This window comes from Oryzias latipes, chromosome 15 (assembly GCF_053564925.1).
Source record: "Oryzias latipes strain Hd-rR chromosome 15, Olatipes_Hd-rR_3.1".
NCBI lineage: Eukaryota > Metazoa > Chordata > Actinopteri > Beloniformes > Adrianichthyidae > Oryzias > Oryzias latipes.
The window spans coordinates 14,594,640-14,613,182 of NC_136251.1; the positions used below are offsets into that span (position 1 = coordinate 14,594,640).

Sequence of the window (18,543 nt, forward strand, 5' to 3'; positions counted from 1 at the left end):
ATGGCTGCTGAGGAAAACATGATCCCCCCCCTGCAAGCTAAATTGGGACTGCCGCTGATTCAGGAATGACGTGTTTGGATCGGCTGAGTTCTCTACTCACAGCTGCCCTTTGCTTACCTATTGGGGGTTGGGGAATGTCCAGCAGGAGGTGGACCTTCTGCAGAAATGTCTCAGTTCTGGTCCACAGATGGTTCTCGTTTTGGGCTTCACCTCGGAAATCTCTACATCCTAGGGGATCTTTTGGCATTAATCTTTGGGTCAGATTTCCAAAACAGGATGACTCGGCTCACTCGGACCTAGTCTTGGCTGAGGTGTTTTTGGAGATCTGCTGTTGTTCTGGTGAAACCTGAAAGGACCAGAACCTCTTTTGTTCTTCGTGAAGAGTACTTCTCTGAGGTTCTTCTAGAGTGATGAATACTGTAGGTATGACACCTGTTAGGTCTGAGGTTTCCTTGTGAATGTTCTGAAGCCTTTCTTTAGCTGGGTCACAGGTTCTGGACCGCCTGAGTGCATGTGTGGGGTTTTCCTTCAAGTGCTCCTTCACTTATCATTCTTGCAAATATTTGGATCAGACATAAATCTAGAACCTTGCAATTAGTCCTGAAGAAGATCACGTTTTTCTGCGTCTCCACACTACTTTTTCTGTGGCTGAACAGACGCAGGAATGAGTGACATGTATTCAGTTACATTTTCTTCAGTGGGAGTAGTTTTCCCGCAGCATACTTTAGATTTCTGATAAACCAGCAAAACTTTGATCCAGCTGCAGTGGTCCATTTTTGATTGTCCATCACATTTTATTTATTTATACTTCACCAACACGCTGAAGCCCATTGATGGGCTAATTCAATTCCAGCCGCTGCTTTCTGTGGCGGTCAGGTGGGTCTGTGGATGTTTGATTAAGTTGGTTCTGGAGAACCTGAGTGGATCTGAACCATCACCAGGAGGTGGTTGGCTGCTGCAGCAAAGGGCCTCTGTATGAGGGGTTGTGTTGCTGATTGTTCACCTGCCACGCTGGTGAGTGGTGGAAGAACCCACTCTCCCTAGAAGCAGCAGGTGGCGCTGCAGAGGAAACATTTCCTGTCAGCTCATGATTGTCTGAAGTTCTCTAAAGGGAAGCTGCAGCTCATGGAGGAAGTGGAGGAATCCATAGACTCGCTGGAGCACTTCCACTTTCTGCCTGTCACTCACTGCCAGCTCAGTTTGATGGAGAGCAGAGAGCAGCTTCTGCCAGAACCAGAAGCGATCTGCAGAGATCTTTCAGAGAAGGGAGCCAACACCGGGACATGCAGGGAGCTTCAGAGAACTTCAGGGGGGGCGTGTGACCTGCTCAGCAGCTGCTCTTCAACAGCAGGGAGTTAGACGTTGTGCTGGGCTGACTGAAGTCCACCAGGCCTCATTGTCTGGCAGAGGTCCAGCGCCCTGGTTTTATCTCCATGACCTGCTGGTGTGGAGAAGCTGTTCTATGTGAGTTGATGCCCGTGATCTTGTCAGATGGTTACATTTTTCTGGCTCTCTGAGCTTCTCTCTTCTGTGATTTGGAACATAAGCCACGTTCCTGTAAATAACCAGATTTCTGGTTCTGCTTCCCATCGGTGAACTTTCACAGTTTCACTTCTTTGTTATGATCCAAACCCGGGTGTAGATGCTGACATTCAAACGTGACTGCAAGTTTCTGGCCAAAGCACATAAAAAGCCTTGAAGTTATTTTCTTCCAGCTCTAGCTCAGATTTTGTTCTTTATGTTTTGATTTGGTTATTTATTCTTATAAAAGTACACAACACAATATACAGAGCAAAGCAGGTTTGGAAAAGTGAGAAGTGAGAAGAAAAAAGTTTCTATTACGCTCTTCAACTGTAGGTCTCTTGGGTTGAAAGTGTCTAAACGGCAGCATGTAATCAGAAAGAGCCTGCAGATCTAAGACGAGGAAGGGCGGCACAGGAGGCATCTATAGATCCACTGACTCGTTCTTCAGCTGTTTTTCTAATCTTTGTTCTGACACCTGAGGTGGTGTTTTTATGATCTCCATGCACGTGTTGTAGTCTCTCATGAACACCTGACAGTGTTTGCTTTGAATCTGGAGAACAGGAAGCTATGGATGTTTGTGATCCACTGACTAGGGTGAACTGTGTTCTCAGGGAGCGTGCGGTGAACCGGCCAGTCGAGCTGCTGTATCCGCAGGACGATGTGGCCCAGCGTCTGGCCCTCGGCGGGAGCGATGAGGCTCTGGCTAACGGGCTAAAGCCAGACCTACAGGCTGCCAAGCGCCTGGCCAAACGTCTCTACAACCTGGATGGCTTCAGGAAGTCGGACGTGGCTCGCCACCTCGGCAAGAAGTACGTTTGTGTTTGCGAGTGTCCGTTGTGTCCCTCGTCAAAGTGCGCTCACACCGGCACAAGGAGTAGCTGTGAGGAAGGTGGTCTGAGATCCGTCATTTACTGGAGTCACAACCAGGTTTATTCAAACAAATTTCGATTTAATCGCAGACACATCTGAATTTCTGCAGGAATTTAATACCAATAGTTCAATAGAAGCTGCAGAGAACTCATTTTCAAATTCTTTGTCAAGTTTTTTCGTTTTTTTAACACTGTGCTTTTTACTTAGTTGACGTCATATTTTGACGTTTAAGAATAAAAGTAGTGAGCATGTGTCCGAAATATGTTAGAATCCAGGCAGCTACATAGTCCTACATTATACTGTATGTAGTCTTTAAGGGTTAGTGAGTAGTGAGGGAATTAAGACATAGTTCATGCCTTTGTTACCATGATGTTTTTATCTTGACTAAAAGGGTTCTCTCTCTGTTGCTTGAAAACACTGGGATTTTTACTTTAGTTGTAGTTTTAATAAATGGGAACAATAAATCCTGCTAAAATCCAAAGTAAGCATGAAAACGCCTGGCTTAGTCTTGGATTTATGAGAAGTATAAAATAAAACATAGAATGGCCTCTTTTTCTTAGATATTTTGTTACATTTTTACCTCTGATGTGTGATTCTTCTGGACTGAACCAGCGCTCTGTTCTGGTCTCTGTGGACCCTAACCCCCCTCTTGCTTACAGTCTATGTGGTGCCAAGCCCAGCACCACATGTTAAAAACTAGTCATGCTTCTTCTAAATCTGCAGTCCAGAGAAGAGTTTAAACAGAATAAATAATAATAATGGTGTACAGAATGTCGGAAGTGTTCGGACATTCATCTATCTCCTCAATAAAAGTACAATTGGATAATTTTGACCTGCTTAAATACAAGCTCATCACAGAGGGGGAGAAGCCTTATTGTTTCTTAAAAGGGACTAAACAGAAACATGATAAAAACCTCTGTTAATAACACCCCCTTAAATATTAGACCCATCACAGTAGTAGTGGTACATTGCCACAGCTAAACACAAGTTTGGCTGTGGCAATGTGCAGTGAACGAGCTGCAACAACTAGAGGAACAAGGGTCTAATCTTATTGATTGCAAAGCAGTTTTAATTCTCTATTTCTCCCTGCAGTAACGAGTTCAGCCAGTTGGTGGCAGAAGAGTATCTGAGTTGCTTTAACTTCAAAGGTCTGACCATTGACCAGGCGCTCAGGTCAGTGCTGCTTCATCACTATAAACATCACAGTGTTTAAAGAATCTCTGCTTTCCTAACCAGGGAGATTTACACTAACATGAACATTCAGGCACCTGTGACTTCCTGCTGTGCTTTCACAATAAAAGCTTAAGCTTAATTCCATTAGGCTTTTAATGCGAAAGAGCAGGATTCAGCATCAGAAATGGACAGCTTGGGGATTTCAAAAATCCAATTACAAACAACTTTGATGAATCAATTCTGTTGTTTGTTGTTCAGGTTGTTTCTGTCCCACTTTGCTTTGATGGGAGAAACTCAGGAGCGGGAGAGAGTCCTTGCCCATTTCTCCAGGAGATACAAACACTGCAACCCGGAGAGTCTGTCCACTGAAGGTGTCTGTCTGTCTGTCTGTCTGTCTGTCTGTCTGTTTTCCTGCCCGTCTGATTACCTGTCTCACTTGTCTTGCTTGTCTGTCTCACAGACAGCATCCATACACTGACATGTGCCATCATGTTGCTGAATACGGATCTCCATGGAAACGTAAGTCTCAATCTGTCCTCGGGAACTCCACAAAATCTGCCACCAATTCAACTCCTTGGTATACTTTAGAGTTAGAAGTATTTCATCTTTATTTGTTTGGGTTTAAAAAATATGTCCGTACTGTTGTTTAAAACTTTTATTTTCCTCTGGATTAGGAACTGAGGTGCACTCACAGATGAAAGTTAAACTCTGTGATGGATGACATTAGGCCACTTAACATTTAAAAAACTGTTTAAGGAAGTGGTTCTGTTACTCTAGCAACCGCCAACTAATCACAGCAATGTATATTTCTTCCTGTGAGAGCAAAATTGCTGTTGCTGCACAAAAACATGACAGAATAACATGTCTGCAGAATGTGGGGAAGAGGATGTCCTGCACGCAGTTCATCTCCAACCTGGAAGGACTCAATGATGGAAAAGACTTTCCCAAAGAACTGCTGAAGGTAAAAACCGCCATACATGGTGGGAGGAGCCTTTATTTTACTGAAACTCAACTAAAATAGTTGATAAAACATCCATGCTAGCAGATGGAATTTGTTGGAAAAACGTATGCATAGGTAGGAATTCAGACTTCCACTCCTTCCCTCTAGTGATGGCCATTCCTGTTCTAAGGATATTCTTAGAATTTCTTTGTAAATATGATTCATTTTATTATAAATGGTGTGTAAAATGAGTTACTGTTGTACATAGCAGATGGCTTTTTGGAATTATAATATGAAAACAATTAAAATGGCTAAATTTGAATGGAAAAAAAAGAGGAAAATTTGAAAAAGTACCTTCTTTGCATGAGAATTCATGTAGAACATTATACAACAAAACAACCTGATTGCTGTTCTATGATCATCCTGTTAAAGTTCAGAGCCAAAACTCTGAAATACAGCATGTCTGAGTCTGCTTCTGATGCAACTGCAACAGGAAAATGTCTGGAGTTTCGTTTTATTAGTAGGAAAGCCTGCAGACAAACACAAACACACAGATACACAGACACATACAAAAACAGACATGCACGCCTAATGTGACCTTCAGATTTGTGTGAAGGTCAAATGATTTATGCAGTTGAGTAAAAGCTTTTCATCACTAACCCAACTTCAGATTAGTCCCAGTCTGGTTCATATGATCTGGTTTTGTCTTTGGTTTTGTTCAAACCGAATGAAACCGTTTCTCATGGAGATGAATGGAGGAGTGGATGGAAGGGGAGGTGAAGGTGACTGAAGGTTTTCCTCATCGATGAAGCCGATCAGGAGCTGCAGACGTCGAATGTTTGATGCCTCTGCAGCTTTTTTACATTCAGATGTGGATCCTCCCTGACTGACAGCTCTGAGGGAGCAGGAGGCGGGTCCTGGCTTCTCTGTTTGCAATTCGATTGGCTGCTGCATTATCAGGGAAAATGCGCATTGAGAGAGAGAGGGAAAGAAGAAAGGAGGAGAGAAAAGAATGAAGGGGAGCAAGGCAAGCACTCCTGAACAGTTCAGTCTTAGCAGAAGAAAAGCAGGAATAAGAAGAATAGGAGGAAAGCTGTGGATGGAGGATGTTCCTTCAGAAAAAACAAAGAAAGAGAAACAAAGAAGTGAAGTTAAATGACGAAGAGATCAACACCTGAGGAAGAGGAGAGGCATTCTGTCTGTGAAGAGCAACAGGATAAACTTTTATTCTTTGCTGCTCGGTACATCTTCCCATTTTCACCTTCATCCTCCCTCATCCTCTGACGTCAAGTTTGGGGGGGGGGCTCTCTCTCCCTCTGTCTGCCTGTGTGGGCGTGCTCGCTTGTCCAGCCTCCTGCTCTGTTTTCCACCCACTCCTCCTCATCAGAGGTCAGATCTTCATCACGTCGCTCTGTCTGCACTCGGAGGATTCTCCTCGCTGCTGCGTCAGAGCCGGAGGACGCCTCTACCTGAAATCCAGCTTCAAGTTCTTCCAGATCTTTTTTTTTTTTTTGCCTAATGTTTTGTTGTGAGCCGATGAGTTTCTCCTACATGCCGACAGGAGTTGAAGGGCCTCAACCTTCTGATCAGAGACTGAAGAATCACTGAAGTTCTGAATTTGTCTGATGAAGGATGAGACTGGACTCTCCGGCTGCAGAAGCTTTTAAAGATGCTGATTATGGTCATCAAACGGTGGTCCATCTCTACTTAGATCCCTGAAGGATTTAAAGGAGCGTCTTGAGGAATGTTGTGCAGCAGATGTTTGCTGCAGAACATCCACCTACTTGAAACTGAACATCTTGGTCTAGAGCGGTTCCTCTCTCCTGAACCACACCTAAAGTTCCAGGGGTCACGTCCATCAGGCCACTGAAGACACAACCTGTCCATCATTGTGACTTTATCTGCTGTGTCAGAACCGGATCGGCAGCCTGACTTTCTTTGGACTCTAATGAAGCAGACTCTAGGATCCACAGTTCTGTGGTTCTGATTCCAGTCTGGGTTTTTATTTAAGCGTATTTCCCTGAGAAAGTCCGGAGGGAAGAGGTTTGGTTCTTTTGGTTCGGTTGACCAGCTCACCACCAAGTCTTTCTCGGATCAGAACCTCCTCCAATGACTCACTGAAATGATTGGCGTCAACAGCATCCACTCGTCGGGCCGTATGCGGTCTCGGTCCCTTGGCTCAGTCCGAAGTAGGCAGGACTCTCGAGAATCGGATGCCTTCAGGTACCCCAGAGCCCCCCGGTCCCGCTCCCTGAAGCCTCTGGCCTTCCCCGACCTGCTGGGGAAGTCTCAGGACAGACAGCAGCACCAGAAGAAGCCCAAGAAGAAGGTACAACCTTCAGGGTTTGAGATGCAGGTCCAATCACTGACAAATGACACTTCAGAATAAAACCAAAAAACTCCTTCAAAAGAAAGCTTCAAGATAAAACAAATGATTAAAAATAAAACTAACAAAATAAATTTCAAAACAAAACTTCAAACAATTCATTATTACAATATAGTTATCAATTAGGTTTAAACCTAAAATAATTGAAAATAAAATGTTGAAATAAGCTTTAAAATAAAAATTCTAAATAAATCTTAGAAAAGCTTCACACCAAAACTTACAATTAAAAAATTCACCTTTTAAAAATGAATAATTTTAAATAATGATTAAAAAAACACTTTTAAATTACTACAATAAAACACCTAAAATAAAAAGTAAAAAAAAAAACTTTATTTTAAAGTTTTTAAAACAAAACCACAAAAACTGCTAGAAAGGGGCTTTCACCACACACACAGACATACACACATGCGCAAACATTGTATTTTTTATTGTATTTTGCTTTTTAAAGTGTTTGTAGTCAGACTGGGTTTGAACTCCTACACAGGTGAAAGCACCTGAGCCTTTGGCCCCCCCTCTGACATCTTGTTGTGTCCTTTTTAGATCTTGTACACCTCCATCAAGACTGAGAAGCTGCAGTGGACCATGTAAGTGTAAATATGTGTACATAGGTTTGTAGGCGACACCAATTTCTTTTTATAAGGGCCTGTTGCCGTGGTTACCAATTCTTACTTTTTTTTTCTTGCAGTAATAACAGGTAGGCCTTCTAGTGCTTGCACTTGACTTTGTATAACACTCTGTACCTTGTGTGTGTGTGTGTGTGTGTATGTGTGCATCAATCCTCTTCCTCCCTTTTGTATTTTTCGGCTGGTCATTTTTGAAAATGTTGAAGCTTCTGAGCTTTGATAAAAAGTTTTAATGAAAATAATAACTTAAAGCTCCATATGAAGTTTCTCTTTCTGAAGATGTTTCACCATCATTGATGCCATTCTTAAAGGGATCTCTTGTACATGAAAATAAACACAGAGACAAAACAGTAATTATTTGTACAGCAAGATGTAGGATTGACTTTTTAATCGGGTTTGAGGCAAGAGCTTTAGTCTTGGAGAAGACAAATTATTGAACATATTATTGAACAATAAAACATTCTAGGTACTGACAATATTTTTTTTTATAACTTTATTTTTATTAGTTTTTGTTACATGAACACAAATCTCAAACAACATCACAAAAAAACAAGAGAGAAAAGAAAAAGGTCAAGTCTAGGTGTTCCCCATGTCTATCTGTTGTACAGTGTCCATTTTTTCCACTTTCGGTGTAATTGTGCCTCTTGCAGCTTCAGCCTGTATGTTATTAATTCCATTGAATAAATGTTGTTGATTGTTGAAGTCCATTGCTCCTTTGAAGGGATCTCCGTAGTGCCCCAGTTTCTGGTTATTGTTTTTTTGGCGGCTAGTGACATGACTTTAAATAAATATTTGTCACTTTGGTGGATTAGGTTTCCTGAAAACATGTACAGATAAAACAGTTCTGGCAACAAAGGAATTTTGTATCCCAGCACTTTGCATGTGAGATCGCCCACCATCTTCCAAAAACCTGTTACATTCTGACATTTCCAAAATACATGAGAATGATCAACATTTATTTCTCCACATCCGCGCCAACAGCTCTGATTTGTTTTCAAATGTTTGTTCTTCAGTTTAGGTGTTATGAAAAATCTAATAAGGTTTTTCCAGGCAAACTCTCTCCACGTTCGAGATCCAGTGGTGGTATGGTGGTGTCTCCACATATCTAACCAGTCCTGTTCAGTTATCCTTATGTTTAATTCTCTTTCCCAGTTATCTTTTACTTTCAAAGTTGTGTTTTCGTCATATTCAATCAATGATTTATATAGCATACTAATCCATTTAGTATTGTTGTCTTTATATGTCTTTGTTATTGTGTGAACTATCCCGCCTTCATCCCCAGAGGAGTCGCTCTGTATTGCTTTCTTATGGTAGTTTCTCATTTGTAAGTATCTGAAAAAATCCTGTTTTTCAAGGTGAAATTGTTTAGTTAAGTTCTCAAAACTCTCCAGCTGTCCGTCCTTTTCTAGCAAGCACCATGCTGTTATTCCTTTTGTAGTCCAATATTTAAAGGTCTGATCATATTCTGCTGGTTTAAATTGCCTGTCATATGCTACCCATTTTAATTTTTTTGCACTATTTAAGATTTTGTATTTTTGGAGTAGTTTGAACCATATAGTTAGTGTATGATTTGTTATGGGATCTAAATGCCTTTTTTTTGTTTCATATAACTCTTTATCACCAATAATGTTTTGAATAGGTTCTTGTAAAGTTTCACATTCAATATTTTTCCATTTTCCAGTATAATGGGGGTTACACCAACAGCATAAGTACCGTAATTGTGAGGCGATGTAGTACTCTTTTAGCTTTGGTAAAGCCATACCTCCTTTGTTCTTTGGAAGCTGGAGGGTGCCATATTTTATTCTGGAACTTTTATTGTCCCATATGAATCTGGATATTGTTTTATCCCACGTTGCAAATTGAGTGTTGGAGACCTGTGCTGGTAGAGCTTGAAATAAAAATAAAAACCGCGGCAATATATTCATTTTCACTATTTCGATTCTAGAGCTGAAATCTAGTGGGAGTGTTGACCATCTTTCTATGTCTTTTTTTATCTTGTCTTGTACTTCTGAATAATTTTTAATGTTTATATGTTGAAAGTCTTGTGTTATTTCTACTCCTAGGTATTTAATACTTTTCATATTCCAATTGAATTTAAAGTTGTTTCTAATGTATTCAGAGGGAGCATAGTTGAATGTTAGAGTCTGAGTTTTTGAAATATTAATTTTATATCCCGATAAATTTTCAAATGTTCCCAACAGTTTCATAAACTGTGGAATTGATGATTCTGGTTGTTCGAGGTACGCTATTAGGTCATCAGCAAACAATCCTATTTTATGTTCAACGCCATTCATTGAAACTCCTTTAATTTCAGGTTTTTCTCGGATTGCCTGTGCCAGAGGCTCAATAAAAAGAGCAAACAGAGTTGGGGAGAGTCCACAGCCCTGCCTAGTGGATCTTTCCAATTTAAATGTTCCTGTTAAATTCCCGTTTATTTTAAGTTTAGCCGTTGGTTGTGAATATATTGTTTTTATAATTTCAACTGATTTGTTATTAAATCCCATTTTTTCTAAGACTAAGAATAAAAATTCCCAATTAACGCAGTCAAAAGCTTTTTCCGCGTCAATACTTAAGAGAACTGTACTTATATGTTCTCTTTGGGCTCTTTCAGTTAAGTGTAAGGTTCTTCTAATGTTGTCGTGTGTCTGGCGACTTTTTATGAATCCCGTCTGGTCCTCATCAATAATGTCAGGTAAAAATGTGTTTATCCTGTTACAGATTATAGACGTGTAGATTTTGTAATCTATATTTAGTACTGAAATAGGCCTATAATTGGCGCACGACTGTTTGTTTTTCCCTGGTTTCAACAGAACTGAAATAATTGCTTCGGACCAGGAAATAGGCATTTTATTATTTTGTAGGGTCCAATTCAAAGATTTGTGTAATATTGGAGTCAGCTCATCTTTAAATATCTTATACCATTCAGCTGGAAACCCGTCGCTGCCTGGTGATTTATTGTTTTTCAAAGAGCTTATGGTTTTTAATATTTCCTCTGAAGTAATTTCAGCTGTAAGTAGTTTATTTTGATTTAATCCGATAAATGGCAGATCCATATTTTCCAGAAAGCTTCTTTTATCTTGTTCACAGGCTGAAGGAGGTTGTGAATATAGCTTTTTATAGTAATTAGTGAATATTCTCTCAATTTCCTCTGGATTATTTGTTACTTTATTGGTTTCGGGATCAAGGATTTCATAGATTGTATTCAGAGTTTGTTGTTTTTTAATTCTTTTGGCTAGTAATTTTGTTGATTTAGGCCCTACTTCCTGATAGCTTTGTTTGAAATAAATCATCTTTTTTTCTATTTCGTCCTCTAATATGTGGTTGATTTGTTTTTTAATATTTTGTATTTGTTGGTATATTTCTGTTGTATTTTTATTTATGAGCTGCTGTTCAAGTTCTTTTAATTTTACCGAGTATTCTTCATATTTTTGAATTCTCTTTTTCCGCAACCATGCTGTTTTCGCTATTAGTTTTCCTCTAATTACTGCTTTAAGAGCATCCCATAGCACTGTAGGGTCTACCGCTCCATTGTCATTGTCATCCATGTATTGTTTTATGTCGGCTTTTATGTCCTTTATAATTGTTTCATTATTCAAAATCCCAACGTTCAGTCTCCATGTTGTTTGTTTCTTCCTATTTGATATATTTATTTTCATGTGCTGGATATTATGGTCAGACACATCTGCACCCTCAATTTTACATTCTTCTACTCTATTAATATCTGATTTAAAAACAAAGAAATAGTCTATTCGTGAATGTACTTTGTGACTTGCGGAGTAATGTGTGTAAGCTTTCTTACGGGGGTTTAAGCTTCTCCACACATCCAGCAATCCCAGTTCTTCCATGGATAATTTAACAAATTTGGCAATAGCCTTTTTATGTTTATGTTTACTAGTTGTGTCTAATTTAAAGTTTAAGGCTACATTGAAGTCTCCTCCACAGATTAATATACCCTCTGCCTCTTCAGCAATAACGTTAAACAGGGATTTAAAAAACTGTTTATCACTTTCAGGTGGGGCGTATACATTTACTATTGTCAAAACTGCATCTCCCATTCGTCCTTTAACAATGATGTACTGCCCGTCCTTCCCCTTTATGACTTTGTCAGTCTCAAATTGAGTTCTGTTTGATATCAGAATAGCGACTCCTCGTTTGCGGCTTTGTTTGTATGAACTGTAATATGTATTTCTGAATCCTAGTTTTTTAAGTTTCTCGTGTTCTTGATCATTTAAATGGGTTTCTTGTAATAGAGCTAATTGTATATTTTCTTTTTTTAATTTTTGCAGAATTATCCCCCTCTTTTTGGGTGTGGTTAACCCATTCACATTTAACGAGGCAATACTCAAACTACACATTTTATCTTATAACAATCACATTTATGCACCTAGACCGTGACCATGTAAACAAAAATTGTAAAAAACTGTAAAACCTGAACACAAACGTAAATTGTGACTTCCACATGGAGAAAAGATGATCCATCTCTCCTCTCTCGTCCCCGTTGGTGGGTGGGCAGGATGTCCCCATTCTAGATGGGAGCCTGCCTCTAGACATAAGTCTAGCTTTGTCCAACGTTCCTTCCTCCTCAGTCTGTGAGCTCCGTCTCGGCCTTTTTTGTTTAATTCGGCTCCATTTACGGGTTCCCTGTGGTTATTTCCTCTGGTATTCCTGGAGCCTCTCTTGTGCACGCCGCGCTGTCCCTCCGACGCGCTGCCATCCCTCTGCTGCTTGGGTCCGGTCCGGTCCCCTGCTGCTTTCGCTGCTTGGAGTGTTGACATCGATCCCTCTCTTCTTAATGTCTTCCGCCGCTTCCATCGCGCTGTTGTAGCTTTGTACGCCTTCCTTCCAATGAATCCTCAGCTTTGTGTATGGGGTTTGAAAACGGATTCCCCGCTCCTTCAGAACTTTTTTAATGTCCGAGTATGAGCGCCTTTTTTGTACAATTTCTGCTGGGTAGTCGTGGTCAAACTGGATGAGCTGATCTTTCACTTTTATTTTCTTTTGCCATGCTTTCTTCAGGATCGTGTCTTTCGTTGCAAAACTTAAGAAATTGACCACGACATGCCTCGGGCGCTGGCCTGCTTTGGGTTTCATCGGGGGGGTTCTGTGTGCGCGCTGCATCTGAAGATCAAAGTCCGTCGGAATGAGAAGCTCTTTTTTAAACAAATCGTTTAGATAAGTTATAACTGAGCCCCCTTCAACTTCTTCTGGTAGCCCGAAGATTCTGATGTTATTTCTCCGGGCTCTGGCTTCAGATTCCGTGACTTTGTCCCGCAGAAGTTGCATCTGTTTTTGCATTGTTTTCAGCTCACCGTTCGCCTCCATGTTGCTCTCCTCCAAAGTTGCGATGCGAGTCTGGGCTTCGGCTAGGTCTGCTTTTTGAATTTCCAGCGAGTTGTGGTGCTCCTTGAACTGTCGGTCCATATCTTGCCTGAGGGAAGATATTTCCTGTTTCAGTTCGTTCTTTGCCCCTCGCAGCTCTGTGTCCAAGTCATGGATCTGAGCGCTAATTTTTGCTAGCCCGTCTAGCATTAGCTTTGTGTCGCTGGGGCTTCGCTGGTTTTCGTTGTCCGAGTTAGCTTCGCTGGCCGCTTCTTCCATCTCGTGTTCGATATTTTCTGGTTCGGTCAGCTCGTTCACTTCTTTTTTTTTTCTTTGGCTTTTCCGCAGCGTGTTTCCTCCACTCATATCTTCTTTTCTGTTGTTTTTTTTCGAGTTTGTGGAGTTTTTAGTGAACCGAGTGTGGGAGCCTCAGACTGAGCGTGTCTCCTCTATGCCGGCATTCCGGAAGTCCCAGGTACTGACAATATTACCGTGTAATGTGTTACAGCTTTCATTTTAATTTAAGATTGTCACAAATAAGAAGGTCATTTTAACATTCTTATTTGTGACGGCACGGCGGAGAGACGAAAGCAGAATAATGGGGAAAATCAAGAAAGCTGCAAGACTTTTCTGACATCCCATAATATGCTTTGTACTCTGCATAAATGTTAAATGTCAAGAACCAGGTTGGTCCAAAGCTGCAGGGTTTAAGTGGGTGTGGCCACCACTCAGGGGGTTACCATCTGTTATTTTGATGCTTTGGGTTGAAATCGTCATCCTGACAGCTTCTGGTTAGATCAATGACAGCAAGCGCTGGCGGGGCTCCGTCTTTGAACTCCTACGTTCCTCTGTTGTCATCAAGCCGGGTTGTTGGAAATGGCTGCTGTGGTTCATGCTGAGAGCAACCAGAGAACAAACATGAGTGCAGGAACGTTAGCGTGATCATGCTGATGCTCTTTTTTTTTTTTTCCCGCTCCTTTCATTAGCGTTTGGACAGGGTTACGTAGAAGCTTTAAAGTGTAGCTGCGGAGGATAAGAACAGAAGCAACAGCTTGGATCGCTCAAAAAAAATATATCTTTACCATTTCTTACAGTGATGAAGAAGAGCTGAGGAAGTCCATCTCTGAGCTAGCAGAGTCCAGAACAGACTCCGCCTCTCACACTATGAAACGGCTGGGGAGTGGAGGAAACCCCATGGTGGGCGTCGCCCAGCAGGCTGATGGCGAGCTTTACATGAGCGGCTTCCTTGTTCGCAAAGTCCACGCTGACCCGGATGGGAAAAGAAGTATTAATATACATATTTTTCTTTTATTGTTTCCTCTCCATCATTTACTTTTTATCTGTTTTATGAGAAGTTCAGACGCGCATGGATATTTGTGTTTCTCTGCTGGATCAAGAAAAGCAAAAATATTGCAGACCTGATATCCCATAATGCCTTGTTCCCTGCAGCGGCTCGAGGGAAGAGGGGCTGGAAGTCTTTCTACGCCATGCTGAAGGGTCTGGTTCTCTACCTGCAGAAAGTAAGCTTCTAGACTCCAGTCTGAGTGAGATCGTGAGCGAGATCATGTTCAGAAGATAAACTTTTACCCAGAAAATGTTGACAACATTAGCCTGGGTCTGATGGATAGTTAAGGACGTTTGTGGGAAAAAATGAATAACGAGTGACAACAATCTTTAGAGCATGTTAAAGCCTTGTGTGGGGTATGTGAGCCCGTCTGCTGCCCTCTGCAGGATGAGTACCGGACAGAGCGCGAGCTGACAGAGGAGGACGTAAAGAACGCTGTGTCTGTCCATCATTCTTTGGCCATGAGGGCGGTTGATTACAGCAAAAGGCCCAACGTCTTCTACCTGCGGACTGCCGACTGGAGGGTCTTCCTGTTTCAGGCGCCGTAAGGAGAGAGCCCTCCATATGGCTGTGGTCAGCAGCCTGAAGTTTGAAGGTTGTGTTTCTGTGTTTGACGCAGGAACGCAGAGCAGATGCAGTCCTGGATTACACGCATCAACGTGGTGGCGGCCATGTTTTCAGCTCCTCCTTTTCCGGCGGCGATCGGCTCTCAGAAGCGTTTCAGCCGCCCCCTGCTGCCGGGCTCCGGCACCAAACTATCTCAGGTACAAAGACGAGTCCACAATTGCGGACACCGCTGCTAAGACCAGGTATCATCGTCTCTTCTTCTGCCCCCCTCCCAGGAGGAACAGGCGAAATTCCACGAGAACCGGTTTAGAGCGGTTTCTTCCGAATTGCTAGAACTTACCCCAGCCACGCCAGACCGGAAGGCTAAAGGTCGCGAGCTGGAGGAACAGAAACTCCGGAAGGAGTACCTGGAGTTTGAGGTGAGAAACACCAACATCTGAGTTCAAATGACCAATCACATGCCTCTGCCCTGCCTCCACATCCACACTCTAGCAACCAATCAGTGCTACTTCTATGAACGGGAGCTGAGTTCAGAGACAACGTGGAAACCTCTCCTTCCAGAACCCAGAACCTTTTCAGAAGATCTTCAGAAATGATCCTCAAATGTCCTGAGATGAAGCTCTTCTCTGAAGAGCGACAGTCTCTAAGGAAACCAGATCGGTGCTCTCACAGATAGAACCTGACAGCTGCACGCAGAAAAACACATTCTGCGCTGAGTGCGATCCGGTCTGCAGTCGCAGATGGTTGGCTGAATCAACAGCATGGAACCATGGAAACGAGCGGCGTGGAGGTGGCTCCTGGAGTCGCTGCAAACACAACAGTCATGTGATCCAGTCTGACTTTCACTGGAACTTTCTTTTTATCAGTCATAAACCTTCTGGCAGCTGCTAAAGATGAGTTCACTAGACTTCTGTAATTCAGAGTTCCCTAATGTGTCTTCAGAGTGATATTGATGTCTAGCCCCAACATCTGAACTTCAGAGTTGCACTCGTTTGAAAAAAGTCTGATACAAACGGCCAGGTCATTGAATGTCTCACTGCAGTAACCTGAGTTCACACTGGTATCACACTGGCTTCAGACTTCCTGTTTGAAGCACATTTCATAACCAAGCTAAAGTCAGGTCACTTCAAAACCAGGTTGTATAATCTAACTCACAGGATCAATGCCGTGTTTCCTGTTGTAACTGTCTGCGTCTCCCCCCCCCACAGAAAACACGCTATGGTACGTATGCCATGCTGCTGCGAGCAAAGCTGTCAAGCGGTGCTGAGGGTCTACAGGCGTTCGAGTCTCAGCTATTCGATGAGGGCGGCCTGCAGAGGGCGCATTCAAGCCCCACGTTGCCTCAAGACGCCGGCAACAAGGAGAAGACCCGCGGAACGAAGACGTCCAAGAGCCTAAAGGTGACGTCTTCGTCCCGGAGCGAAGGAGGCACTGGGGAAGGCCGGAGGAAGAACGGCAGCCAGCGGGTGGAGATTCAGAAGCAGAGCAGCAAGCAGGAGGAGGCGGCTTGAACGAGGCAAAGGACTTAGCCCGCCTCCTTCTCGGTCAACCCTCAGCTGCCTCCTGATTGGTTGAGGAGCTTTGCTTTTTGCTGATACATTTAAGGTCAGCTGGAAAAGGGGGCGCTGAGGGCGGGGATTTGTGCAGGAAACTGTCAGCCGCTGACTTTCACAGCAAGAGCTCTTTCCTGCTTTCCGGCATGCAGATGGGGGCAGTTTGTTGTGAAAGGACAACCTTAAAGCGCTGAGCATCTTCAGGGAACTGACTCTTTGTAGGAAATTTGATTCCACTAGCCTCCGACTGACTTCCCACCGCTCTGCTGCTGGCAGGAGTGTGTGGGCCGGTTGCCACAGTGATAGAGCCAAGAGAAGGGAGGGGCAGGGACTGCAGGGTCAAAACACCCCCGCTACAGCAACAAGCAAACAAACATAGAGACACGGGAACAGACCTCCTCCTCCACACGTCTGCCCATGTGTGTGTTCCTGTGTGCGTGTGTGTTTGCGTTCACATGCTCGCTTGCTTGCGCTCTGCTAAACCAACAGGAAGCCCGGAGCGAAGAGTACAGATGTAAATTTAGAACAGAATCGTTTTTGGGGCGAAATTAAAATCGTCAAAATTCGTTAAAAGAATTTTTCGTGTTTGCGAGGAGGAGCTGAACATATTTTTTGTAAACTCGTTTCTTCAGGCGAGGTGAAAGTGTTTGATATTGGAGCAGCTTCAGTGTGCAATATGTAATCAATCATACCTGGTTATTTAAGACCAAACATGACACTTTCAAATTAAAACTCATGCTGGTTTGGTTTTCTGTTATAATCTTTGGAACAAAGAAAAACCTTTCTGTATTTATTTTATTTTTCTCAGTGATGAACATTCTCGGTGTGACACCAGAACATTCCAACCCAAAAACCAGGTGAAGCATAGGTTCTGTTTTAGTGTTTTTGTATCTTCGCCCTCTCGGTTATGTTTATTTGTTATCAAACCGGGTCCCAGTTTCCACGTCTCATCAGAACCTCAGAGACCCCTTCATTTTAGAACAAAATAAGACTCAGATTGAACACACTTTTTCTCTCATCGTGGAGACCCATATGCTAAATTGTGACCCCCCAGCTGCTCAATGTCGGACTTCAGCACCAAAGCTTCGTGGTTGTTTTCTGTTGGCGGGAACAAATCCGTCCACTCTCGTAGTCCCAAGGATGCTCCTGTTCATTTTGACGCTCTTCAATCATCTCTGGTCCAGGTCATGTGACGCGATTTGGGGTCACTCCATCACTGTTAGTGGATTTTCCTGCAGTTCCTTCTGCTGCCACCACGTCGGCTGACTTGTTTGTCCACAGACAGTCTGGAGGTCAAGGAGCTCTGACATGTCACCTATAAGCTGCAGTGGGTGGGGCTCTGCAGATAGGTAAGGGGTCAGTGAGAATCTGGACCAAACCAGAAGAAGTGGAATTCTGATAATCAGATGCTAGGCGGGGATTGGGGGGGGGCTGATTTTAAGGTACGAAGTCTGACATTACGACACTGGCGTTGCTCTGGTTCTATGAGAAGTGCTGGACCAATCAGAAATCAGAACCCAGGCTTAGCTGATTGTGATGCATTCAGGGCCAGTCTGACCGCTGTGTTCCATGTATTCCTAAATTGACAATTAAAAAAAAGAAGAAAACTTGAATTTTGTTGGACCTCAGTCTGCCTGCAGGTAGACCAGCGTTTGCTGCTCCACATCGCCCCCTGCTGAGCATCAATGATCCATATTCCTTTGATCTTCCTGAATCCTTGAGAACCTCCATGGTGTTCTGAAGGGTCTGCTGTTCTGAACAGGACAAGGTTTCAGGTGACATGGTGCTGTTTGTGTTGCTGTACATAAATGTGTGAAGCTGCAGCAAAAGCAGTATTGCAATATTTTTTTGGTTGCTTTTAGATAAAAACTTGGTCTGCGTTTGTTGGCTTCGCTGTACAAAAGCCACTTTCCGTTGGTTTGCTGCAGAGAAACACCAACGTTTTCGGCTTGTAAACACAAATAAAAACAATTTGGAAAAACACATTTCCGATCTTTTCCTTTCCACTTCCTGATGGTTGAAGATTAACAAACTGGAGCTGAAATGTTCAGACGTTACAGAAGAGCTCAACGAAAAAGAAAATATGGCACTGAACATTTGCCATATTTTTGTTTTGGCAGCATACCGTTTTGCTGCCAAAACTTTCTTAATCTTAAAATTCCATCAAAAAAGGTATAATAAAAAAAGATGAATAGCAAAATGGATAAAAATGTGATTACATTTTTAAAACAGGAAACCTCTTT

General features: G+C 42.6%; 2 protein-coding genes across 6 annotated transcripts in view; one reads left to right on the forward strand and one right to left on the reverse strand.

The window, feature by feature from the left end:
- psda (pleckstrin and Sec7 domain containing a) overlaps positions 1 to 18,285 on the forward strand; it is a 36,287-nt gene extending 18,002 nt beyond the window's left edge. For all 5 annotated transcript variants that reach the window (XM_078931467.1, XM_078931468.1, XM_078931466.1 and 2 more), the window contains 12 exons: positions 2,136 to 2,333; positions 3,487 to 3,567; positions 3,826 to 3,938; positions 4,028 to 4,086; positions 4,439 to 4,528; positions 7,434 to 7,477; positions 13,930 to 14,120; positions 14,285 to 14,355; positions 14,567 to 14,724; positions 14,800 to 14,944; positions 15,023 to 15,166; positions 15,956 to 18,285. In XM_078931467.1, the coding sequence (XP_078787593.1) occupies positions 2,136 to 2,333; positions 3,487 to 3,567; positions 3,826 to 3,938; positions 4,028 to 4,086; positions 4,439 to 4,528; positions 7,434 to 7,477; positions 13,930 to 14,120; positions 14,285 to 14,355; positions 14,567 to 14,724; positions 14,800 to 14,944; positions 15,023 to 15,166; positions 15,956 to 16,258 (1,597 nt within the window). In that variant the 3' untranslated portion in view covers positions 16,259 to 18,285. The remainder of the gene's footprint in view (positions 1 to 2,135; positions 2,334 to 3,486; positions 3,568 to 3,825; positions 3,939 to 4,027; positions 4,087 to 4,438; positions 4,529 to 7,433; positions 7,478 to 13,929; positions 14,121 to 14,284; positions 14,356 to 14,566; positions 14,725 to 14,799; positions 14,945 to 15,022; positions 15,167 to 15,955) is intronic.
- Positions 7,871 to 14,055, reverse strand: LOC144984066 (uncharacterized). The gene is made up of 2 exons (XM_078931472.1): positions 13,918 to 14,055; positions 7,871 to 13,730 (listed from the first exon to the last, which is right to left on the reverse strand). The coding sequence occupies exon 2, from the start codon at positions 13,199 to 13,201 to the stop codon at positions 12,164 to 12,166; it is 1,038 nt and encodes a 345-aa protein (XP_078787598.1). The 5' UTR covers positions 13,202 to 13,730; positions 13,918 to 14,055; the 3' UTR covers positions 7,871 to 12,163.
- Positions 18,286 to 18,543: the final 258 nt, after the last annotated feature.